Source organism: Marmota monax, unplaced genomic scaffold, assembly GCF_021218885.2.
Source record: "Marmota monax isolate L192 unplaced genomic scaffold, Marmota_monax_Labrador192_F-V1.1 WCK01_AAM20220418_F8-fsc00014, whole genome shotgun sequence".
Lineage (NCBI taxonomy): Eukaryota > Metazoa > Chordata > Mammalia > Rodentia > Sciuridae > Marmota > Marmota monax.
This window is the reverse complement of record NW_026695222.1, coordinates 8,151,944-8,178,317: the sequence shown is the minus strand read 5'-3', so window position 1 is coordinate 8,178,317 and position 26,374 is coordinate 8,151,944. Positions and strand designations below refer to the sequence as shown.

At 40.1% G+C, this 26,374-nt stretch overlaps 1 protein-coding gene across 1 annotated transcript in view; it reads left to right on the top strand.

The window, feature by feature from the left end:
• The first annotated feature begins 508 nt into the window (after positions 1-508).
• Positions 509-26,374, top strand: part of Cds2 (CDP-diacylglycerol synthase 2) — a 64,631-nt gene continuing 38,765 nt past the window's right edge. Inside the window, exon 1 of the mRNA XM_046433663.2 lies at positions 509-838. Coding sequence (XP_046289619.1) covers positions 782-838 — 57 coding nt within the window. The 5' untranslated portion in view covers positions 509-781. The remainder of the gene's footprint in view (positions 839-26,374) is intronic.

Here is a 26,374-nt window from a genome sequence, read left to right as displayed (position 1 = left end):
TCACATCCGTTGCCAAGTGACGTGTGGCTTAAACAAGATAAACCAACTATAGCCCACTCAGCTCTATGCATACCTAGAGACTGCTTGGCAATGCACAACAGACTTCAGTTTGGGTTTCACTTTATTTTCACGTGATTCCCTCCTCGTAACCAGGTTGGCTCACGGAGCCTCACCACTTAAGGTCTGACAAATGGGTTCTTAAGTCAGCCTGGAACCCCAGCGCAGTGAATTCTTGCAGGCTAGACCCCCTGGGGGGCGCTTCTTGCCCTCAATAACCATTTACTTTCAGGACCTAGAACGCCGGAACCGGTACATTCGCGGTTAGGCGGGAGTTTCCATTGGCTAATCTCGCTCTGAAAGGCACGTTTTCCCCGCCCCCTTGTGGTGCTGTCCAATGCGCGTCTCTCTGCTCTGTTCCGCTCCGCCCCGCCCCGTTGCCCCGCCTGCCTAGTGTATTCCCGCTATTGGCGGATCTCCCGGGCCGAGATGGCGGCTGTGCGCGTGCGCGCTCTCTCCGAAACTCTTCCCTGGAGGAGGAGCGATTGGGAAGGCCGGGTCCTCTCGGCTCCGGTGGAAGAGCAGCGGAGAAGCTGGGCGGAGCTCCAGGGCTGGCGACCGGGCTGCGGAGGGGCCTGCGAGCCGCTGCTGAGCTGCGGAGTGCTCCGGCGGGCGAGCGAGCGAAGTTGGCCGAAGGAGTCCGCCCGTGTTCGAGCTGAGCTGAGCTGCACGCTCCGGCGGCTGCGCTGCTCGCCAGTGGCTACGTCGCGCCGGGGTCTCCAGCATGACGGAGCTGAGGCAGAGAGCGGTTCGCGAGCCGGACTCACCGCCCGAGGACAAGGTAGCGGCAGCGTCCGGGTGGGCGCGGCCCGGGCAGCGGAGGCCCGCGGGGAGCGCGCGCAGCGGGGTGGTCTGGCTCTCTGACCCTTTGTCGCGGCCGAGAGCATTGGGCCTGGGCAGCACTGAAGGTCCTCCAGGGCCACTGCAGGGCACGGCTGTGGATCGGGTTGGGGATGGTACCCTGGGGGCGTAAGGAGGAGCGCGCGGACATTGCGCACGGCTGCCTGCTTCGCAGGGCTGGTTGGGGCATCCCCCACCTCCCTGAGGCCTTCCTGGGTGAGAAGACTCGAGACCCCGCAGAGCCTTCTCCGACTTCAGGCTCATTGCTCTTGTTAAAAATGTTATTTTGGGGTGGGGAAATCGAGACAAGGCCATAGGATTTGTCTTCTGGGGGATTTAAATCCCTTCTTAAAAGTTAAATCCGTTGGCTTTGATCAGAGAGGTGTCTTGACTCACGCAGTGAACCAGCCGGTTAGCAAGTGTTGGAAGGTCTACTTCCAAAGGGTTGTTTCCTGAGCCAAATGTGGGCTTTGATGGGGTAAAGAAGGAGGCCATCTTGGCGGGGATACAACCGGTTGGGGGGTGAGATGGAAGTGGGGTGGACTCCTTTGATTTAAATGTAAGGTTTGCGTAGGGAAGTTGAAGGTGAAGGATAGTTGTGTTACTGTGAACGTTGAATGACGACAAGAAGATTTGGGATTTTTGCGGTAATATTTATGCTTTTCAAGTTAGTAGTGGTCAGGAGCAAAAAGAAATTGTTTCCCTCCAGTGTCTGGGGATGGAACCCAGGACTTTACACGTTAGGCAAGCACTCTACCACTGGGCTACATCCGCAGCCCAGGAGCAGTGTGCTTGGAAAATGATCATTCAGTGATGTGTAGAATAGACAGGGGGAGCCTGAATCAGAATGATGGAGACTGGTTAAGTCGGGGGTCAGGGATTGTCTGTGGGTGACCTGCAGATGTTTTCTTTGACCAACATGTTCTCTTAAAAATCAGAAGATCTCTCCTAACAATCAGAATTTCTTTCTCTTTTTGGATTATTGGAGAATGTGCTATCACGTTCTCACCTGATTAATTGTTGTCTGGAGCTGAGGGTCATCTATTCCTTAGCAATCCCTGTTGCCTTAAACTAGCTCCATAGCACCCACTCATGTAGCCTGTACTTTTTGATTACTGAAGGAAAGGGAAATCAGGAAGGAAGTGATTATATGATTTGGTGACAGGATGTCAATAGAATAGTTTTACAAGGAGGAATGCTCTCATGAAAAAAAAAAATTTTAAAAACGACTCTCTTGTTATTGTGTAGAGTGGATCATCCAAGGAGACTGTCCATTTTGATGTTTAGGATATATTGGAGAAAATTTAGGGCTCGGGATACAGATTCAGGAGTTCATTGCAAAGATAAGGTACTTTGTAGTTTACTCCTTCAGATGAATATCCTGGTTTAGTCCCAAACAACTCTGTACTCATCCTGGTTGGTGAGTGTTCATGTGTTTGAAGGTACTGTACCCTTGTTTAAGGATGAGCTCATGCTTGGTGTTAAAGGAATTCTGTGGACCAAGAAGGTGTGAGAAGAGGGAGAAGGATGATAGCTGGCGAGGCTGTATTTTTGAAAAGCTAACTGTAATAACAAGATATGGTAAAGCAAAACAAAAACAGTCCAGGGATTATGAGGTGAAACAAAAATTTTACCCTCTCCACTCCTTGGATCCATCCTCCAAAGATAAAGTGCCAGTTGATTCTTAATTTTTCACATTCATGTTTTAGGTAGGGAGGACTCCAGGAGCTGTCCAGCTAAAGGTGCCTTAATAATTACAACTGTACTTGGAACTACTTATATAATGAAAGGACGCCTGGGTCATGAGGTCCACTAGGTGCTTACCATTCTCTAAAATGCAGCAGCAGCAGTTATGCCTTCTGTTAAAAGCCCGATGTAGTGCTGGGGCTATAGCTGAGTGGAAGAGTGCTTGCCTAGCATGTGTGAGGTACTGGGTTTGATCCACAGCACCACATAAAAATAAACAAATAAAGTAAAGGTATTCTGTCCATCTATAATTACAAAAGAAAGAAAGAGAAAGAAAGAGCTAGTCCATTACCCAGAGCAAAACAGTTTCTCTCCCCATCATTATTTCTGAATTATCACATATGGGATTTTAAAATAAGGGTACATTTTTTTGACTTTGGTGAGTGTATAAAGTGTTTTTAAAAGTTGCATTTGTTCTGTTTCATAACTTGGAAAAAAAAAACTACCGGTATCCTTGTGTTATAATCCAAGGACATTAGAAATAATAAAATAAGGGTGTCTTTCTAGAGAAATGAATTGTAAAATCGGAACTTTCTTATTTCATAGAAAAATCCAGAGAACAGTTTTTCAGGTCACTTCTTTAAAAGAGCTAGAACAAGTTTGAAAGATTCCTCAAAATGCTACAGTTGCGGGCTGGGGATGTGGCTCAAGCGGTAGCGCGCTCACCTGGCATGCGTGCGGCCCGGGTTCGATCCTCAGCACCACATGCAAACAAAGATGTTGTGTCCGCCGAAAACTAAAAAATAAACACTAAAAAAAAAAAAAAAAAAAAAATGCTACAGTTGCTTAATTGTTGTGGCAAAGCTATCTTGTAAATAGAAAATCACTAGTATCAAAATAATTTGAAGAATGTGTTTATAAAAGTCAGGAGGGGTATTGTTATATTTAGCATCCCAGAATGGAAGTTTCAAAGCCAATTGCTAATAAAGGAAATGTTCTCCTCTGAAATCTGTGCTTATAATTTTAAGGTCCCAAAGCACAGTATAGTTATAGTTGCCAAGCACAGAAACTTGGAATTTAAGCTTTGGGAATGATTTTTTTCCTCTCCAACTTTTTTTTTTCCCAGTGGAGCTTAGGAAAAAAAAAAAAGGATGAAATATGGGGCAAAAAATTGACATCACAAAATTTATTGTTGGATTGGCATTTCAGGAGATTTTGAAATTAAAGTTTTAGGTTTTCTTCTTTAAGTAGATGTTGAAATGCTATTAAAATTAGAACTTTACTTGTTTCAAGTCTTCCTTTCTCAATAAAGGAAACCAATATGAAGTAAACGACATCATGTAGAAAGGGGAGTTTATACTTTAGCTGAAGATAGTTATGGTTAAGAGCAGGGGATTATAAAGAATGAAATTGTGGCATTTGCTGGTAAATGGATGGAACTAGAAAGTATCACATAAGTGAAATAAGCCAGACTCAGAAAGCCAAAGGTTGAATGTTTTCTCTGATATGTGGAGGCTAGTACAAAATAAGGAGTGGGGGTGGGGGAGAGGGAATGGGGTGGAGAATTCCATCAAAAAAGAAGGAAGACCAGTGGGCTAAATGAAAGGGACTGAGGGGGAGGAAGAAGAGATGAGATAAGAAAAGAACAGAGGAATGAATTAACCTAACCTTTTTGTATACTGTGAATATACCACAGTAAATCTCACCATCATCTATACCCACAAGACACTAACAAAAAAGAAAAAAAAGTCTAGAAGTAAATATCAGAAAGATCAGTAGAGTTGAGGGAAGGGAACAAGAAAAGGGAAGAGGGGAGAGAAAGGGGATATAATGGGGACTGAATTTGAGCAATTTATATTCCATGCTTTTTAAATTATGTCAAAATGAATTCTAATGTTATGTATAACCAAAAAGAAGCAAACAAAAAAGAGCAGGGGCTTAAGTGTCAGCTAGATCTGTCTTGAGCCTGGACCCTGCCACTTAGCAGCTGTGTAACTTTGAGCTAATCATTGAACTTGTAAAAGTCTCAAATTTGTTCATCCCTAAAATGGGAGTGATAAAATTTCCCATGCTCATAGAACAATTGAATGGAATTCAGTGAGTAATTATGTTTCATACCCAGGGCAGAGCTTGACACATTGTAATGACATGTCAGCTATTGTTGCTGCGGGTAAAATAGTTTTTTAATAGGAAAAAACTTTCAGTCTTAGAAGGTGATTAAATCTTAAAGTTATTAGTGTTTGGAATAATCTACTTACAGTCATCACTTTCAAGTTTTATAGAAAGAGTTTGGACTGCTGGGCATGGAGGTGCTTACTGTAATCCCAGTGACTTGAGAGGCTGAGGCAGGAAGATTGCAAGTTCAAAGTCAGTCTCAGCAATTTAGTGAGACCCTATCTCAAAAAGGACTGGAGATGTGCCTCAGTGATTAAGTGCCTGTAGATTCAATCCCTGGTTATCCCTCCCAACCTCTGTGCTTCCTCCAAAAGGAATTTTTTGGTACTCATATCATAGTCAGGCCTTAAGTATAGAAGAAGCACTGGGCATTGCTGTATGCGGTTATTTTCTTTCTTTCAGAACTACTGAGGACTCTAGTGAGTAATTAAAATGGTTTTCTGGTGGAGTTTGAGAATGAACTATTGAAATAAAATTTAAGAGCTATAACTTATTTTAGATGTAGGAGGATTCCCCCCCCCCCCCCATATCAGGGATTGAATTCAGGGGCATTTAACCACTGAGCTACATCCTCAGCCTTTTTATTTTTTATTTAAAGATAGGGTCTCGATAGGTTGCTTAGGCTGGCTTTGAACTTGCAATCCTCCTGCCTCAGCCTCCCAAACTGCTGGGATTATGGACATGTGCCGCCGTGCCCAGGGAGAAATGCATTCTTTAAATATATATTTGTACATATAGACGTGTGTGTGTGTGTGTGTGTATGTGTGTATATATGTATTTGTTTATTTTTTTGGTTCTGGGGAACTAGCCCAGGGCTTCATATGCAAGCTAAGCAAATACTCTTCCACTAAGCTAAACCTTCAGCCTTTTTTCTTTTTCTTTTTTACATTGGAAAGTGATTTGGGAATCGGAAAAGCAATCTCTGGTGCATTGTGGTATACACCTGTAATTCCAGCTACTTGGGAAACTGAGGCAGGAGAATCACAAGTTTGAGGCTGTCCTTAGTAATTTAGTGAGACCTTGTCTCTAAGTTAAAAATGAAAAGGACAGGGTATATAGCTTGGTGGTAAAGTGCCCCTGAGTTCAATCCCTTGTACCAAAAATAAATAAGAAAGAAAGAGAGAAAAAGGAAAAATAAAAATAGAAAAAGTAGTAAACTCTAACTATGGTTTCTAAGCTTCACTAGGGAAAAGAGGTGAAAGATTGCTTTGTCATATCACCCGTTATTCTAGGTTTCTAGTTTATGTTGATCAAACAGTATAATTTCATTTTAAAAGTTCGATTACTTCTCAATTTACAACTGTTAAAATTCATTTTTTTTCTTTTTTAAAATTTTTATTTATTTAATTTTTAGTCATACACGACAGTAGAATGCATTTTGATATATAATACACACATGGAATGTACATACATCAATCATATTGTCTATTTTATTCTGCTGCCCTTCCTATCCTCCCTACTCCTCCCCTCCTTTCATTTTTTTTCCAAAAACCTAATTTTGTTTAAAATGTTTTGTGATTGCACAGGTTAATATATTTCATTAGAAGAATTAGTATCTTTTAAAAATGTTAAATCACTCATCATATGTTAGTAGAAAGGACCTTAGAGGTTATTATTTTATAGGAGAGAATACCATAATCCATAGAATTGAAGTTTTTGTTCAAGTTTACATAGTTGATTTGATACAGAGTTGTTAGTAGTATGAAGGGCTTCTAATTCCTTTTTATTTCCCCAGCATTATGCTACATAATGCTTTCTTCAAGAATATAGAATTAATTTACAGACTTTAAAAGCATCTCCATTAACTTTGAAAAGATGCCTGAATATCACCTATTTTTCTTATGTGACTTTAAATCTGAAAAATAGCCAAATAAGTCTTTGTAAAGGACATATATAAAAATAAAAATAAGCTGGATGTGGTGGCACACACCTGCAATCCCAGCAACTCAGGAGACTGAGGCAGGAGGATTGCAAGTTCAAAGTTAGCTAGCTTTAGCAACTTAGCAAGACTGTGTCTTAAAATAAAAATAATAAAAGGGCAAGGGAATATGGCCGTGGGTTCAATCCTCAGTACCTAAATAAATAAATAAAAGTCTCAGTAAGTGTGGAGATTTTATAGAAAAGCATTTTTTTTTTTTTTTTTTGGATAGAGAATATTGATTAGATCAGGTTTTCCCAGTTATTGGGTGACTGGTGGTTTATATATTTTGAAGCCCTTTCCTGGGAGTGGCCACTGGAGTTCTTGAAAGGAACTCCCAGAGTGATGCTCGGAGACCACAAGACTACACCCAGAACAACTTAGGTGAGGCTGCCTGGAAGAGTACTTTCTGGTTGATAGCTTTTAGTACCAGAACCATTTGTTCTGGCAACATTCAGTCTTTCAGTATTCAGCACTTCTCATTTGCTGGCTCCAGTATGCTGTATTCAGTGTCAGTGCTCATGAGGATGCTACCCAGGATTTTATACTAATTTTGATTCTCAATAATCCATTCTTTTTCTTTTTTTGCTTATTTATTTATTTATTGCTTATTTAAAGGAATCATTCATTTATTTTGCATGGTACTGGGATTGAATCCACACATACCATATAAGTGCTCTATCACTGAGTTGCCCCTCATCCATCAAGTAGAAATAATGAGAAGATCTTTGTTTATGTTATTGGTACTGGGGATTAAATCCAGGGATGTTGAGCTATATCCACAGTTCTTTTTTTGTTTTTTTATTTTGAGACAGGATTTCACTAAGTTGCTGAGTAACTGTTTGAAAAAGTTTGTGTCAGTGTTTTCAATTTTCCCATCTTTTCTGGGATCTACATAGGGAGAATGTATTTCTCCACCTGGTGTTAACTTAATACATGTCATGTGTTGTGGAGTCTCCCAGACCTCCTTTACTGGTGCTGGAAGCTGTTGGGAAAAAGTACAACCATTCCTCTGGTTTATAAGAGAACAGACACCGACTCTCAACTATTAATTTTGCTAGGGTCTTGTTGAATGAATACTGATTGGATCCTGGCATTGAGCAGAGTTCCTGCCTTCCAAGTTTTGTCACATGGTGACCAGTTGGTTGGGGGAGTAATGAGATGCCCCTACAGAATCCCTATTAGCCAGCTTTTCATGCCAGTCACTGATCTTTGTCCTATGTTGTTTGCCTGGTAGTGGGAATGGCATCGGGCCTGCTAAGTTGAGTGACCTTCTAAAGAAAGTTTAACTTTGTTATGTTATTTTAACTAGGCAGTGCCTGGTTCAGAATTTGAAAGGAATGAAGAGTACTCCTTCCTCACTCACTTTTCCCCAGAGACCTCCCCATGCCAGGTAGTAGTCCTCATAAGTGCTGTTGCCTGTGTGGAAGGACCTGACCTGTCCTGCCAACATCAGACATCCTTTTGATTTGCTGCTTCTGGCATTAGCTCCTTTGTATCAGGTTCCCCCAAGCACTAGTTTGGGGCTTCTTTGTGAAGACTTTGCTGTGTTTTTTTGGGGTGGGGTGGGTGAGTACTAGGGATTGAACCTGTGGGCGCCTAACCACTAAGCCACATCCCCTGTCCTTTTTTGTATTTTATATAGAAACACGGTCTCACTGAATTGCTGAGTGCCTTGCTAAGTTGCTGAAGCTGGCTTTGAACTTGCAATCTTCCTGCCTCAGCCTCCCAAGCATCTGGGATTACAGGCGTGTGCCACTGTGGCTCTTGACTGAGTTTTTGAAAGAGCAACACTTTCTGTTCTTGAGTTTCTGGCATTGAGAGGATGTTTGTCATGAATCCTGGACCCCTCAGTGGGTGACTTTTAGAGTTTTGGCCCCACAGTCTTATGTCCTGCTGGTCTGTTCCTATACTTTCGGTGGTCTACAAGCATTCTTAGGTTCTTTAGTCATCACAGACGGACTTCCTCACAAGTTTGACTTCTGTTGCTCTCCACACTGACCCTCATTCTCCAGTTTCCTCTGTAAATAGAACCACAGATTCTTTAGTTACTTTGGCTCTAAATCTGTTAGTCCTGTGTGTTTCCTCTGCTTCCTGCCTAGTCCTGAATATAGGTTCTAACCAGGTATTAACTGTATTCCTTTTCGTTGCTCTTGCACATTTCATATCGTTTCAGACTTGATGCCTGCCTGGTAGTTAAACTTTCCTATTGAGCATTCTCTGCACTTCAGGATTTGCTCTCAGCACCTTCCATTCATGTGCATGCCTTCTATGAAGTCTGTATATTAATCCCTGTGTGTCTACCAGGAAAGTGTTATCTGGGCAGGGTTTGCATTAGCATGTGGACTTGATCTCATTCTCTCCCCTTCTGTCTTGTAGAACACATCACCTCCTCCCCAAGGGACCAGCATGAAGCCCAGGTAACTAGCCATTGTGTACAACTCAAAGTTCAGCATCACAGTTTGATGCCAGTAGTCTCCTTCCTGGATCAGGTGATTGTGCACTACAGGGTTATCTGTTCGTTCTCTCTGTTCTAAGTGGAATTGTAGAAGAGGGGGCAGGATGGAGGGGGCAGGATAACCTTTTCTGACTAGGAATGGGAGACACACAGCAGTGTCTTGGCTTACTTCTCCCCTTAGTGGAAATTTAACTTGTTTATGTTTAGGTAGAGTCTGTTGCCTGAGGGGCTTCATTTAGGTTGAGTAGATGGGGCCAGAATCCTCCAAATCCCAGAATGAGGAGAATTCTCTGTGCTGTAGCCATTAATTCACACTATAAGCTTAAATTAACCCATATGGTATATTTGGTTTACTGAAACCTTCTGGGTTTTAGACTTGGGGGATGGCCAGGTTCTCTGTAGATGAGTCTGGGGGTGGAGCAGTTGTTTCAGGTATACAGACCTTCAGTTTCTCTTACAGTCCCTACTTGTTCTGTCATTCCATATGTCAAACATTGGTCCAGGTCTTCTAGGATTCAGAGGGCAGAACGTTTCCATTTCCCCTTGAGCTTTCCTGAAGCGCTTAGTTGGCCACATGTTATTTCATCCATTTTAGCTCTTTCAGTACCAGGAATTTAACCCAGGGGTGCTTTACCATTGAGGCACATCCCCAGCCCTTTTTATTTTTTATTTTGACACAGGGTCTCGTTAAGTTGCTTAGGGCCTCGATAAGTTGCTGAGGCTGGCCTTGATCTCATTCTCCTGCCTCAGCCTCCAGTTGCTGGGATTACAGGCGTGTACCAGTATGCCCGGCTCTTTAGTCTTTTTTGTTATCTGAAAATTTGTACAACTCTCATATCCACTGATGATCCCTTACCCCTACCATTTCTGTCCAAAGCCATACTTTCATTTCTTACTGTACTCATTAACGTTTATTTTAGTGGGTTATTGGGGCCAAAGGTGTGTGTATGGGGTGGGGGTCGTTTACTTTCTTCAACAGGAAATTGAATTTAGAGAAATTGAGCTGGTATGACAACAGAGAAGCAGGTAGTTGCAACACTTTTTATCTTTTTTGGGGGGTTTAGTTTTGTTGTGAAGGATAAAGGTGGTTCCTGTTGACTGATGACACTTGTGAATTCTGGGCTTGGTCAAGAGCAAGTGCCTGTGTTTGGTTGGAGGTGGGTGATGGAAGAGGAGAAGCCAGGCAAGTGTTGTGTGCTTTGAAGTTTGAAGGAAGCTTTTGAGAGATGGAAAAGGACAGTGCCAAGTGCCATGGATGTGTCAAGTAGAATAGGAGTAGACACGATTAACCTCACTCGTGTGTTTTTCAGAGTGGCTCAGTATTCATTTTACAGAAGACGCTGTCCATCTCAGAAGATAATGGGACCTAAGTTTTTTTAAAAATTTTTTTGTAGATGAATACGTTTATTGTTTTTTTAATATTTATTTTTAGTTGTAGTTGGACATAATACCTTTATTTTATTTATTTATTTTTATGTGGTGCTGAGGATAAAATCTAGGGCCTTGCACATGCTAGGCGAGTGCTCTACTGCTGAGCCACAACCCCAGCCTAATACCTTTATTTTTACTTACTTATTCTTATGTGGTGCTGAGGATTGAACCCAGTGCCTTACCAGCTATTAGGAAAGTGCTTCACCACTGGGACCTAAGTTTTTTGAGCAGCAAACCTTTATACATGCATTTGCCTTTTTGTGTGTGTGTGGTGCTGAGGATTGAACCCAGGATTTCATACGTGCCAGGCAATCGCTCTACTACTGAGCTGCGTTGCCAGCCCATGCATTTGCCAATTTATGGATTTTGCTAAGCTCTTATTTATATTTCTTAGCTTCTATTCCCTTATGAAATAACTAGTCCTATGTATTAATAGCATGTTTCTTTAAACATTGCAGCAAAATCTCAGGCTTCTATACCAAAAGTAGTCCATGCCCTGTTTAACCGCAAGTAATTAAAAACTCAAAATCGTAAACAAGTTAGAAGTATTTTTTTTTTTTTTCAAGTAAAAGAAGTCCTGGAGGTTGGCATTCTGGCATTTTTACAGTGTGAAGGATTCGGATTTCTCTAACTTTTTCTCCTACCATTCTGCGATGTGGCTTTTACCTTAAGTTTCGGGGGGCTGCTGGAATTCCTACCATTGACATCCATATTTCAGTAAGTAGGAATAAGGAAGGAGAAAGAAACGTGTTGTTTTTCTGTAAGGCTACTTCCTAAAAATGCACTATCTCTACCCATAATTTTGTAACCTAAAATGATAATCTTGAATTCTTAAGAAATTATGTGGAAATGCTCTGTTGAAGAGAACCAGAGATGGTTCTGCTTTAACAGGTTGACTTGTGATACAAGTTATCCACAGGCACCTCCTTCCTGGCTTGCAGAAGAAATATGTGTTTCCTGGATGATGAAACAGAAACTTGATAAAGATTTTACAGGTACCTTCAGGGTTGGGTTTGAAACCCTGGTGTCCTACTTGCTATCTGAGGGTCTAATGTTGATGCCACCATGGCTAGCTCTTAACAGCTTGCTGGGACAGTTCTCTCTGGGAACTCTCTCTTCCTTAAAATTATGAAAGTTTTGAAATTATTAAATTTCATGCATAAATGCATCTTAGTAGACAGCCTTCAAAATAAGAGTTTTTTCATGGAAAAATAGTGAAAGGATAAAGTTGAGAAATAGATCTGGCCTCATTTTGTTGTGTATGGAAACTGACTCAAGGGGACAGGCCAGCCAGCTAGAGTGCTGATTGTCTCTGGCCAGTTTTTTCCCCATGGGATTAACTCTGAAGGCATAAATCATACACTGTCTCTGTTCCCTTCAACTGTAGGTTGATATTGTCCCATGTTACTTTGAGTGTGAAGATAGCTTGAGGATGAACAATGGCCCTCTTGATTGCTAATCTTTTGGCTCCTTTGAGTACAGTCTCTCCTTACAGTCTGGTCTGTGCTGTGTTTGGGCTGCTGTCTGTCTTCTGTCATCTTGGGAGAGCAAAAACCTTGTGAGTTTTGTTATCACATATACATGTCAGCCAGACACTCAGATTTCTCTTGGAACAGTTGCCATTTCTATCTTCTCCATTCCTTGGAATTCTCTGTATAGAGAATTTTCAATTTGCACATAGTGGTCTTTTGAAAATGTGTCACTGGGGAAAAGCTATTTTGAGACCTCTGACCAAGAACCATTTCTTTCAGAGATGGCAGCATCTCCTAGGGACTTTTCATCTGGCAAGTGAGATCTTATTGTTATGAGAATCCTGTTTAGTTATTGGGAGCAGGGCTTTAAAGACATATTGTTTCTTAGATTTCAGGGAAGAATTATCTGATTTATTGGGACTAGTGTCTAACGTATGACTCTCATATTTCTCAGTGGTCTCTAAATATCCAAACGCTAGAACGAACCAGCAATTTAGCAATCCCTTGTCTCAATATAAAAGTTAAAAAGACTGGAGATGTAGCTCAGTGGTAAAAATGCAATCCTTAGTGTCAAAAACAAAAAACAAAAAACAAAAAAAAACTTTCAAAAGATCCAAAAAGGGGCTGGTGTTGTTGCTCAGTGGTTGAGTGCTTGCCTCGCATGTGTGAGGCACTGGGTTCAATCCGCAGCACCACATAAAAAAATAAATAAAAGATATTGTGTCTCTCTACAACTAAATAATAATAAAAAAAGGATCAAAAAGGGGGTGCTGGTGTGAGCATTCTTCATGGCTATTAATAAAAAATAAATATTTAAAAAAAGAACCTAGGGCCTTACACATGCTAGGCAAGCGCTCCACTGCTGAGCCACAACTCCAGCCCCTCATGGCCCTTTATTTTCAGGGAAATCTGGCTCAGAATTTCCAGCCTTCATCACTTTACTTTATCACTAATCTCTCACCAGTTAGATGAATTTTTTCAGTGTTGCTCATGTGGTTGTGGAAGTTGACCTTGGGGACTTATTTTTCTGGTTGCTTTGAAGAATGTCTTGTTGCCTCACTATTCATTTGTGTGTGACTGACTTTAAGGCCTACCTGGGGTTGTATTAAGCTGGAGGATAAGAATGAATATGATTTGAAGAGTGGACAGAGAATGAGACAGCAGTCCTGAAATGTGATGGGGGACCTTGAAGACTATGTCAGCACCTACGAAGGTGTCTGCATTGAGGATGATATTTTGTCTTCCTTAAAATTATGAAAGTTTTGAAATTATTAAATTTCATGGAAATATATGTACATATTTTTTGGTACAGGGATTTAACCCTGAGGCACTTTACCACTGAGCTACAACCAAACCCTTTTTTTAAAAAATATGTTTTTAGTTGTAGTTGGACATAGTATCTTTATTTATTTTTATGTAGTGCTGAGGATTGAACCCAGTGCCTTACATGTGCACGGCGGGAGCTCAACCACTGAGCTACAGCCCCAGCCCCATCCAAGCCCTTTTTATTTTTTATTTTAAGACAGGATCTCACTAAGTTGCTTAGGGCCTAACTAAAGTTGCTGAGGCTGGCCTTGAATTTGTTGGTGGTCCTTCTGCCTCAACCTCTAGGTCCGCTGAGATTATAGGTGTGGTTCACTGAGCCTGGCTAGAAATAAATTTTTGTGGAAAATAATGGAGGTAAAAGGAAAGTATAGAAAAAATTTACATTACCTTTAATTTCACAATCCAGAATGTAACTACTGTTAATTTTTTTTTTGGTGCATGTCCTAGATAATCTTTTTCTTATGATTTAAAAATGGCTGTTTGGTATTTTCCCTATATTTGAATGATGTGAGTATTTGTTAAATTGATCATGGCAGAATTGTTGGATTGCAGGTTGTTTCCTTTATGTATTGCTATGATGGACATTCTCACATGTATTATATTTCTCTGGATGTTCACGTAAGGTATTTTTATTAACATGGAATGACTAAATTAGAGATATAAGCTCTTAAATAAAGGCTTTTAAGCCAGGCTTGGTGGTACATGCCTGTAATTCCAGCAACTTGGAAGACTGAGGTAGAAGGACTGCAAGTTCAAGGTCAGCCTAGGCAATTTAGTGAGACCCAGTCTTAAAATAAAAGACTGTGGATGAAAAAGGACACTAATGGAATAAAACTTCTGAGACCTGGAAAAAAAAAATTGCAGATGTAGCTCATTGGTAGAGTGCCCTGAGATGAGGATCCTGTTCCAAACACATACAGAAACACACGCATCCCCAGCCCTTTTTATATTTTATTTAGAGACAGGGTCTTGCTGAGTTGCTAAGGGCCTCGCTAAGTTGCTGAATTTGTGATCCTCCTGCCTCAGTCTTCCGAGTCTCTGGGATTATAGGCGTGTGCCTCTACACTAGGCTATAAAAAGGATTTTTAATACATAACTTCTAAATTACCTTTAAGAAAGATGGTGCTTATTTATAGTTTTTTAAAAAAAATTTATGTATTTTTTTAGTTGTAGGTGAACACACAGTATATTTATTTTTATGTGGTGCTGAGGATCAAACTCAGTGCCTCACACATGCGAGGTAAGCGCTTTTCCACTGAGCTACAGCCCCAGCCCCTTATTTATAGTTAAAAAAATTTTTTTTTTAGTTGTAGATGGCCATAATACCTTCATTTATTTATTTTTATGTGATGCCTAGGATCAAACCCAGTGCTTCACACATGCTAAGCAAGCACTTTACCAGTGAACCAACCCCAACCCGTTATTTATAGTTTTGTGGCGTATGAGTATACTGATTATCTTTAGCTCTGGCCCACAGTGAATATTAATCTTTTCATGTATTCATTCAATCTGATGTGAGAAAAATGCCAATTGGCTGTTTCTCTTTTTCTGTTGGCATTGACATGTTCACATTTTTCTTGATTCCTAAGAGGATTTTTGGTTTTGGTGTTGGGGATTGAACCCAGGGCCTTTCTCACACACTTTACCACTGAGTTTTGCCCCTAACCCCTGCCAGTCATCTTTTGTTTTCCTGTGTCGACATGCTTGTAAAGGCCTCACTTCCCTTTTATGGAGGTATTTAACTTAGTATTAAATTGTATGTTCTCTTAGTATTTATGTAGTTTGCTTTTTTTGGTGCGTGAGTACCGGGGATTGAACCCAGGGGCGCTTTCCACAGAGCTACATTGGTAGCTTTTTTTTTTTTTTTTTAATATTTAGTTTTTAGTTGTAGTTGGACACAATACCTTTATTTTTGTTTATTTATTTTTATGTGGTGCTGGGGGTCAAACCCAGTGCCTTGCACATGCTAGACGAACGCTCTGATGCTGAGCCACAACCCCAGCCCTACATTGGTAGCTTTTTAATTTTATTTTTATACATGGTTCTGCCATATTGCCTAGGCTGCCTTCGAACTTGTCATCCTCCTGAATAGCTGGGATTATAGTTGTGTGTCACCTTGCTCAACTAGCTGGAATATATTTTAATGAGTGGTTCAGAGAGATCTGAATTGTAAGATTTGTTTTCACAGGGTTTTAGAAAATGATCATTCGTTTTTCATAGTTATTCCACTGTGGTAGCCAGGGAATATTTAGGGCAGGGTATGGCTGTTTGTAGGCTGGCTGCTTTAGTAGAACTGTGATATTACTACTATTTCTTGGCCACCCAGTGACCACTTTGCTGTGTGAATCCATTTCTAGAAGTGATCTTGCTTCATTATCAGAAATATTTTCTATTTTTTATATTTATTTTAGTAGTAGTTAGACATAATATCTTTAATTTTATTTGTTTTTATTTTTATGTGGTGCTGAGGATCAAATCTAGGGCCTCCAACATGCGAGGCAAGCGCTCTACCTCTGAGCCATAACCTCAGCCCAATTATCAGAAATATTGACTCCTTAGCCAAGAATAGTGGCATACACTTACAATCCCAGCGACTTGGGAGGCTTAGGCAAGAGATTGTAAATTCAAGACCAGCCTTAGCAATTTAGTGAGATCTGGTCTCAAAAAATAAAAATAAAAATAAAATAAGATGGGGATGTAGCTCAGTGGTTAAGTGCCACTGGGTTCAATCCCCAGTACAAAAACAAAAAACAAAAAACACAGACAAACAAAACAAACTGCAAAACAACAACAATGAAAACCCCTCCCCAAACAAAAACAGGCTCCTATTTTATAGGGATGAATAAACAGATCTTCTGAAGTTCAATAACTTGAGAAGTTGGAAATTTGAACCCAGGTGAGCTGAATCTGAATCCATGTTCTTTGCCTTAGGCATTCTGCTTCCTTGGCATTCTGGTCTCCCAAGTCATTTTGACCCAAAGTTTTGCCAGTGGGCTCCTAAAACAAGGAGGACATGTGGGCTTCTCAGAGTCAGCTCTTGCCTTCTCTGTACTGAGTTCCTTGTGGCGGCACGCTGGAAGCAAGTATATCTTGAAGAAATGCAAGGCCTGTGTGCACAGAGCTCTTGTCCTCTAAGACCTGGCTCAGCTTCTTATGTGAAATCCTCCCAACTCCTCCACCCCATTTCTTCATCTCCCTCCCTTCCCTGGGCTTCTGTGGAAATTGGCTGTCCAACCCTCATTAGGTGTGGTCTCCTGCTGTCTACTCAGCAGATGGTCTCTGGAGTCTGGCCCTTTTGTCCTGTATTTCTGTAGCTCCCTCATGATTCAAAAGGCATGTTGTTTCATGGCAGTTCCTGGCAGGGTGGCAAAACTGTCCTTGGGGAACAGAGTCAGAGCTCACAGTTTCAGCTTTCCTGTTGAATTGGTCATGCACTTCTGTTTGGTAGACTTGGCTTATTCCTGGCACCTAACAGTTGTCAGGAGGTTGAGTTGGTGCTAAGTTAGCTGTGAAGATTAGGAACTGCCTGGGCAATGAGTACCAGGTCTCTGGTTTCAGGAGAGATATGTTGTGTTTAGTGACTAGTGTTAGGTAGCAAATAAAATAATGGCATGTTAGTATTTATTTTTGGTATTGAAGTACCACATTAATATATGTGTTAATGCTTCATTAACCTATGTGTTTAGAATTAATCCCAGTATTTTATTAAAAATTGCTTAGGATTTATGAAACTAAAAAGTAAAACGGCACAAAATTTGGACAAACTATAGAGTAGCATGTAAATATCTAAATTCACAAAAATTTATTGCTAAACATGAATTACTCTTCCTATATAGGTTACTAGATAAAGTAATAAAATTTAAATTTTAATCACTGGGCTGGGGATATAGCTCAGTTGGTTGAGTGCTTGTCTCACATGCGTAAGACCCTGGGTTCAATCCCCAGCACCACCAAAAAAAAAAAAAAAAAAAAAAAAAACACAAAAAAACCCAACTAAAATGCACTAAATTACTAAATTCAGGATTAAGATTTAAAATTCAGTCCTCTTTTAAAATATGTATCAATGGTGACATTGATTTAAGATTTTGTTTTTTCTCTGTGCTGGAAAACTCTAGAAGGAGGGGAATGATAAAACCACTCAACTGGAAGTCTTCCTCTTTATTTTCATCTTTAAAGAATTTCACCTGTTGTGTGGTAACTTTTAGGCTACTCTGGGTATGTAGAGACTGCTGCCTTTTAATTACTGATATGCTGTGGTTTTTGTCTCAAAGACTGTATTTCCTGTTTGTCTTGGTGTGCTTCAATTTCATCATTAGTATGGAAAGTCTTAAAACTGGACTAAGAATTAGTCTTCAAGTAGAGGCTCTGCTTTTATTGACTGATTTTCTTCCTCTTCCTGAGGATTATGGAAGGAAAGAAAAAGGTTTGTAAATGAGGACACCGGTAGGAAAGTCTCAAAGTATAAATGGGACAAGGAGAAAAGCATGTCATTTAGGATGTGTACCACACAGGAGTTATTTCTTTATGTTTTAGGTTGTCATTGTGTCTTGCCCTCCCCACCCTTCCCATTGTGGCTTAACAACTGAGTCACATCCCCAGCTCTTTTTATTTTTTTGAATTTTGAGACAGGGTCTTGCTGAGTTGCTTTAGAGCCTTGCCAAGTTGCTGAGGGTCTTGCTTTGAACTGGTCATCTTCCTGCGTCAGCCTCCTGAGTTGCTGGGATTATAGGTATGTACCACCACAACTGGCTCCATTTTCCTTTTGATCCTGAGTAGTAACTAGAGTTTGTATGCTGATTTAGTTCACAACATATTTTCCTGCATTGTCTCAGGACTTTTCAAGCTTTTTTAGTCCTGTGTCCACAGAAATATAGTTTATACTGCATCCCTGTACCAGCTTGCATGTGGGAATTACTTGGAAACAGAAAAGTTTCATGAACAGGTACATACTTTTACTATCTGTGAACGTTCACAAGTTTCTGTTCTGCTTGATTCTGTCTTATTCTCCTTTTTTTTTTTTTTAATATTAGTTGTAGATGGACACAATACCTTTATTTTATTCGTTCATTTTTATGTGGTGCTGGGGATCGAACCCAGTGCCTCATGCATGCTAGGCAAGCACTCCACCACTGAGCCACAACCCCAGCCCTTATTCTATTTTTTGATAAGCTATTTTTTAGAATAACATACATGCAGAAATATGTACATACCATAATTTTTCAGTGATTTTTTCATAAAGCATTCACTTCCTGCCACCAGCACCCAGATCAAACAAAATGTTCCAGTTCTCATGAAGGCTTCCATGTGATGGTATGTGTTTATTTTTTTTGTGGTGCTGGCAATCAAACTCAGGGCCTTAAACATTAGGCAGGTGCTCTACCACCGAGCTCTATCCCCAGCCCCGCAGTGTCTTCTAGTCACTGCCTTCTTTCATAAATGGCTTCTAGCTCAACTTAATATGGCAACATATTCTTTTTTTTTTTTTGCTTATTGTGACCTACTGAATTGATTTCAAGGCCCACTAGGTCCCCAACTCATAGTTTGAACAACATGGCCTTATTTTTATCCTGCCAATAATCCTGAGAATTTTTTAAATGAAAAAGCTGAGGCCCTGAAATGATTTGATTTCTCCCAAGCTCATACATTTTAGTGTACTGTTTGCCTTTTCCCTGTGCATTTGCTTGTCCCTGAGATGAGGAGTGTCTTGCTTTAGAAAGTCAGTTATGTAACTGTTTTTTGTTTTATGTCTAGTTTATCACTTCCTCTTAATATGTTTACAGAATCAGTATTCATTGTTAATGTAGCTCTAGTGATTTTCTGATATTACCATTCTTAAGTACTCAGAATACTTTTGGTCTGTGTTTTTGTGAAGATGAGTCAGGTATATTGTTCATGACTTTGAAGGTATGTGACTTGGAGGCTTTCATGATATTCATCTTCTGGCCTCCCTGATGAATGAAACTCTTCAGAGGCATAGATGACATGCAGATGTGACAAATGATGAATGTGCACAGATCCTTGTCCTTCCTGGACAGTAAAGCTCTGCTGACTTGCAGAGCTTTTCCTGCCTGTAGGCTTCACCTGTGGAGATATTTCTGTCTATTCCAAATCTCAGGCCCCAGAAGACTTAGCTGGAGGCTCAGTGGTTGAGCTGCCCTGTTATCCCCAACCTTTTCTGATTGAAAGGTCACTGATCATAGCCAGCATTTAGACACTCTTGAGAGCATCTAGGGCTGGTCCCACAGTCCATGCCCACAAATTCTTGATCTAGTCCTGAGCCTGAGGACTCTCTCAGAAGGTGAAACGCTTGCTGACTTCAGTTAATTCTTACCTAAGGCTTAATTTTAGGAGCCCCAGTGTCTGTGTTTTCCACTCTTGGTAAAGTTCTCTGGAAGAGAGGCAGCTTGGAAACTTTCTCAAGGCAGGTGTGTGCCAGGCAGAGTTGTTGGTGGCTATGAGGAAACAGCAGTGAACAAAATCTCTTCACCATGGATTTTGTATTCTAGTGCGGGAGACAAATGTCTAATACTGTCAGGTGCTAGTGATGGTATAAACAATAAAACTGGTGTTTCTTAATATGAGGGTAGCATTTTCAAATGTTAGCATCTGAAGGGACCTTCCAGAATATGTTCCAGATGGCTTAGATGTGGACAAATGTTTCTGGCCTTGCCTAGAGCATCTCCATTATTGAAGAGAAACAAGTGGATATATACCCAAACCTATACATTCTGTAGGGCAGGATCAAACCATTTAGGACTCTAAAAGCTTTCATATCCCTGTCAATATATTAGCTGCTGCTGGGAAATACAGCTCATTACTATCCTGGATTTTATGGTTATCCCCAGGGCTACTTCCACTCCATATCGTTTAACCTTTGGAGGGCTGAATCGTGGTACGTTGTCTTCATGAGTTGCATTTATATAGTTGTAGCACTAGGGTTGCTTTTTGCATACAAATGCTGACAAGCCAGTATTTTAGACCTTGTTGTGGATAGATAACAGTTGATGAATTTGATTCATTATAAAAAATAACTTATTGAGCTATTAAGGTAAACGGAGATGAATGGGGCAGTCTCTACTTTTGATGATCTTTAAATTATGGAAAGTGCCTCTTTTTTTTTTTTTTAATTACTCCAGTATTTTTATTTATTTATTTTTATATGGTGCTGAGGATCGAACCCAGGGCCTCGCATGTGCTAGGTGAGCGCTCTACCTCTGAGCCATAGCCCCAGCGAAAGTGCCTCTTAATACAAATATAAAGCATAACAAATTCTATGGGGGAGGCACAGAGGACATTTTCTGGGGACTTTATCAGAAGAGAGGAAGTTGGTGAAAAGGATGGTGTGTTAGTTTCCTGGAGCTGCTATAACAAATAATCACAAATTGGGTGGTTTAAAACAACAAATTTGGGCCTGGGGTTGTGGCTCAGCGGTAGAACACTAGTCTTGCACACACGAGACCCTGGGTTCAATCCTCAGCACCACATTAAAAAAAAAAAAAAATGAGAAGTAAAGTTATAGTATCTAACTACAACTAAAAAACAAAAACTGTACAAAACAAAACAAAAACACAACAAATTTTTATTTTTCACGGTTCTGGAGGCGGGGAAGTCAGAGGTCAGGTACCTGCAGATTTGGTGGCTTTTCATTGTGTTTTCACGTGGGGGAAGAGGAGTCTCTCTGGCGCCTTTTTTTGTTTTAAATAATGTCATTAATCTCATGCTGGGCATGATGTGTATGCCTGTAGTCCAAGCTACTTGGAAGGTAGAGGCAGGAGGATTGCAAGTTTGAGTCCCTTAGTGAGACCCTGTTTTGAAATAAAAATTAAAAAGACTGGGATGCAGTTTAGTGCTTGCCTAGTATGTGGGAGGCCCTATGTTCAATGCCTAGTAAACCCCTCTCTCCCTATAAAAGGCACTAATGCCATCATGAAGTCTTTGCTCTAGTGACCTAGTCATTTTCACTGGCCCCATCTAATACTAATACCTTGGGGATTAGGATTTTAGCATATGAATTTTGGGGTCACCATAGCACATCAGTATTTCAGACAGGGTGGAGGGCACCTGTGCTTGGACTGAACCAACCATTTCACATGTCTCTGAAAGAGCTTATCACTCACAGCCTTTAGGTCATTATTTTAAAAAGAAACCTGAAATATCTCACAAGGATTTTTCAGTTGTTTCCAGGTTATAATGGAATATGCATAATTTCTATTTGAACTGTAGTCTCCAGATCATCAGATCAAATATTTTCAGGCTGCCAACCTATAGGTAAACTTTTCTGTTAACAATTAAGTTTGTGAATCTTAGGTGGAGTGTACAAACAGAATCACCAGTGTATTTCCAAATTTCTTGTTTTATAATGCAATGAGAACACAGCTAGTTTCTGAGCAGCTTTGTTGGGCACAGTGAGAATTTCGTACCTGAATGATCCTCCTATCTGATAAGGTGCATCCATGAATGATAATGACTTTTTAGAGTTATTTTTAGAAATAATAATTATTTTTAGAAAATAAAATGTTCATGTAGGCAAACTTAAGTAATCTCTGTCAGAGAGATATGGTGGTATTGGACAGTGGTTTTCAAAGTGTATTCTCTTTGGGTATGTTAGGGTTCTTCAAGCAAAATTTAAATCTGGCAATGAAGATGGTTTAATAAGACTTTCATTTCCAATGTTGCCTCAGCATAGATGAGGCATTTATCTGATGTGGGAGAAACCTAACTTTAACCTGTGTTACTGCAGTGGTCCAGAGTGATAAGCAGGTTGTTTTGAAAATTTGATAGATATTTTGTGTCAGATAATATAGAACAGAAAATAATTAAATAATAACACTTAATATTCTTTTTAAAATTTTGTTCTAATTAGTTATAGGTGATAGCAGAATGCATTTTGATTCATTGTATACAAATGGAGCACAACTTTTACTTAATATTCTTTTTTTTTTTAAAGTTTTTTGTAGTTATAGATGGACAGCATGCCTTTATTTGTTTATTTTTATGTGGTCCTGAGGATTGAACCCAGTGCCTCACATGTGCTAGGCAAGCACTCTGCCACTGAGCTACAGCCCCAGCCCTACTTACTTAATATTCTTTTTTTAATACTCTTTTTAAAAATATTTATTTTTTAGTTGTAGTTGGACACAATATTTTATTTATTTTTATGTGGTGTTGAGGATCGAACCCAGGGCCTCGCATCTGCTAGGCAAGCGCTCTACCACTGAGCCACAATCCTAGCCCCTACTTACTTAATATTCTTAACAAATGTATTTGAAGGAGAAATTATGTGCGTTTTTTTTTTTTTTTTGGTACCGGGGTGATTGAATCTAGAGTGGTGTTTAACCACTGAGCCACATCTCCAGTTTCCCTGCCTCCCCCCTTTTTTTTGTATTTTATTTAGAGACAGGGTCTTGCTGAGTTGCTTAAGGCCTTGCTAAGTTGCTGACTTAGAACTTGCAATCCCCTTGCTTCAGCCTCCAGAGCTGCTGGGATTACAGGTATGTTTCACCATGTCTGGCCAGAAATTATGTTTAATTTGTATAGTTCAATAAATCAAAAAGTAGAACTATTATATGTGTATGTATTTATTTATTTAATTTTTGTACTGGGGATTGAACCTAGGGGCACTTAACCACTGAATCACCCCTTTTTATTTTTATTTTGAGACAGGTCTCACTAAGTTGCTTAGGGCCTTGGTAAATTGCAGAGGCTGGCTTTGATCTTGTGATCCACCTGCCTCAACTGCCTTCTTTTTTTTTTTTTTTTTCTGCCTGAGCCTTCTGAGCCACTAGGATTATAAGCATGTGCCACAGCACTATGCTTTTTTATTTTTCCTTTTTAGAAAATAACATTCACGTAGGCAAACTTAAGGAATCTCTAAAGCAGCAGAAGAAAATTTCAGGTGTTTTGATTCTTGGTTAACAGATTACTTGCACTTTATCTGAAGGATTGGTGATGTCTTTCTGTACAGACAGGTAGCCAGCTTTGTTTTCTTTTTCTTTTTTTTTCAATCCCAAAACAGATTTGTGAAAATTGTATTTGTTACACTGTGCAAACTTTTTACACATATAAAACAACCCTTTTCTGGAGGATGTTTCTAGTATTTCTTAGGTCATTTCCCCATACATATGTACATTGAAACCAGTATTAAAACCAATCCTACTTGGTTAAACCTTTTTCCCTTTTTTATTTAAAAATCATGGAATTGTGTTTCTGAATAAAATTTATATATCCAGCAATATAAAATATACATATACAAGAACAAAGTAAAAAATCAGAATCCTTTTGATGCTCTTATGTTTTTAAAATAATTTAAGTCTCAGAAGTTTGGAGTGGTTAGTGGTGTGCCTCTTCATTTTACTTTTTGACTGGCCGTCTGTGATGATTGTGATGATGATAAAAACTAAGTTGTTTGTGTTGCTGCTGTTGCCACCATAACCATGGGATAGTGCAAACATTGTAGCAGTTGTATTTGTTGTAGCTATCATTCAAGACAAAGGAGAGCTGGAATCTCTGCTTGGAAGGTTTTGTTCATGTCTGTTCTCAAGCTTGCAACTCCATAAATTTCCTGGGGATCTGCCTGTTCTTGACTGACTGAACCTTGCTTAGAACCCGATTCCCATGGCTAGTGAGGATTACATTCTCCTGAAGTATCAGCATCCCCATTTTCTCTCCCAGTGCCAGAACCATATTTCCAGCCACTTACTGACATCTCCATGAGAAAGTTCTCACAGGCATCTAAACAGAAATTTTTACCTTGCCCCCAAAACTTGATCTTGAAGTCTTGCCAGGGGCCAACCAGTTGACAGCCTTACAGTCTATATCCTACATAAGCCAGAAACTTTGGAGTCATGCTGAATGCTTCTTTCCTTATTTTTTCCCCCCTGGTATTGGACACTTCTGTTGGCTTCCTCCTAAAATCTACTCCACTTTTTCATGGTTTATAGTCATCTGCATAGGTTAGTTGATTTTAATCCTTGTCTGTCTGCCGCAGTGACAGTTTCATGAATAGGCAGGCATTAAACCACAACCAAAGCTAATGTTCACTTTGACTATTATAGAAGTAGGCACTTGACCTAGGATGGTAAAATCAAACGAGAGCTCTAGAATCTGGTTGGAAGGGTGTGGGGAGAGAAAGTTCTCCCCCATCAGCTTGAGGAAAAAGGGACTGGGAGAAAACATAGCCAGGGTGCCATGGCGCTGGCTTGCACCTTCATGGGAGCTGTTAGATGACACCAACACCTGGAAGGCAGAATGGTGTGACCAGAGACCCATGTAAGCCTGTGAGTTGTGTAATCTATTACTGGTTCACTTCTGACCTGAGACCTTCATGCCAACTGAATCTCACAGTTCAGTCATCTACCTCATTCCATCTTAGTTCATATGGATGCTTTTCAGAGGGGATTTTTCTCACCATCATATTTAAAATAATGCACAAATCCTGTCACCATTCCTCATACTCATACCCATAGAAAGCTTTCTGTGGTTGTTGATCCTCCTCTTTGTCTTCCTTCTCCTTCTGTAGAACCCAGGGATCTCATACATGCCAGGCTAGTGCTCCAGCACTGAGCTATATCCTGGCCCTCTGTTTTTTTTTTTTGGGGGGGGGTGCTGGAGGAGTACCAGGGGTTGAACTCAGGGGCCCTTGATTACTGAGCAACATCTCCAGCCCATTTTTGTATTTTATTTATAGACAGGGTCTCACTGAGTTGCTTAGCACCTCCCTTTTGCTGAGGATAGCTTTGAACTTGTGATCCTCCAGCCTCAGCCTTATAAGCTGCTGGGATTACAGGCGTGAGCCACTGCACTGGCCTTCTGTTCTTTCTAGCACACATCATTGCCTGTAATTTATGATCAGTATCAATTTAGGGAAAGGCCTTAGGGGACTGAGTAGGGTAGGGCACCACCCTCATCTGTTCTTGGTAAACATTTCTCTTAAAGTAATCACATTCCTTAATAACAAATATATGTCTTTAAAACCTCCCATAGTCCCAATACCCCCAAATAACAAACTTTCTGTTGTATTTTCTATGTGTACATGTTTTGGGGGCAAAAGGGGATAACTGTTGTAATCGCATCGTATACCAGTTCCTGTTGTTTTCTTTTTCATTTCCATTATTGGTGAGTTGGATGAAGCTATTGATGATAAACTGATAAAGCATGCAGGAAACATAAAGCTCAGCTGGATGAGTACACAAGAAGTCAGAAAAATAAGCATTTAAAATATCAGTGGGCTAGAAAGGCGGGCTAAGCCTAAAAATATGAAATTAGGCAGCAGTTAGCACTAGACTTCACTTATCAATTCAGAAGTATGAATTAAGGAAGACATATTATATTTTAGGCATATAAAGACCTAAGAACTTCGTCAAGAAACAAAGTTCACAGGTCAAATAACAAAAATACCTAATGGAATTTTCGACTGTATCAGTACAGGTATAGGTCTGGCTATGGTTAATATTGGTTAGTTTTTACCTAAGAATTCAGTATAGTGGTAAAATAAATAAGGAGACACTGAAGGAGGAAGACTGGAATTGGTGTCCAAAGTGTTTTTTTTTTATTTACAGTCAGAATTATTATCTCAGAGTTTTTTTTTGTTTGTTTTGTTTTTTTTTGTGGTACTGGCAGTTAAACCCCAGGGATACTCTACCGCTGAGCTATATCCATTCCTGCCTTGTTTTTTGGTGCTGGGGTTTGAAAAAAAAAAAAATCATACCACTGGCTGGGGAAGTGGCTCAGTGGCTAAGCACCCCTGGGTTCAATTTGTGATACAAAAAAAAAAAAAAAAAATCAGGGGCACTTTACCATTGAACTACACCTCTAGTACTTTTTATAAAGTTATTATAAATTGTTATAAAATTATAAAATGTCTTTGTAGATTATTGTGAAATTGAGGTACCCTTTTGTGCTGTGGAACATTAGAATTTATTCTTCCTGGGTTGGGGCTGTAGCTCAGCGGCAGAGTGCTTGCCTAGCTAGCATGCCTGAGGCACTGGGTTCTATTCTCAGCACCACATAAAA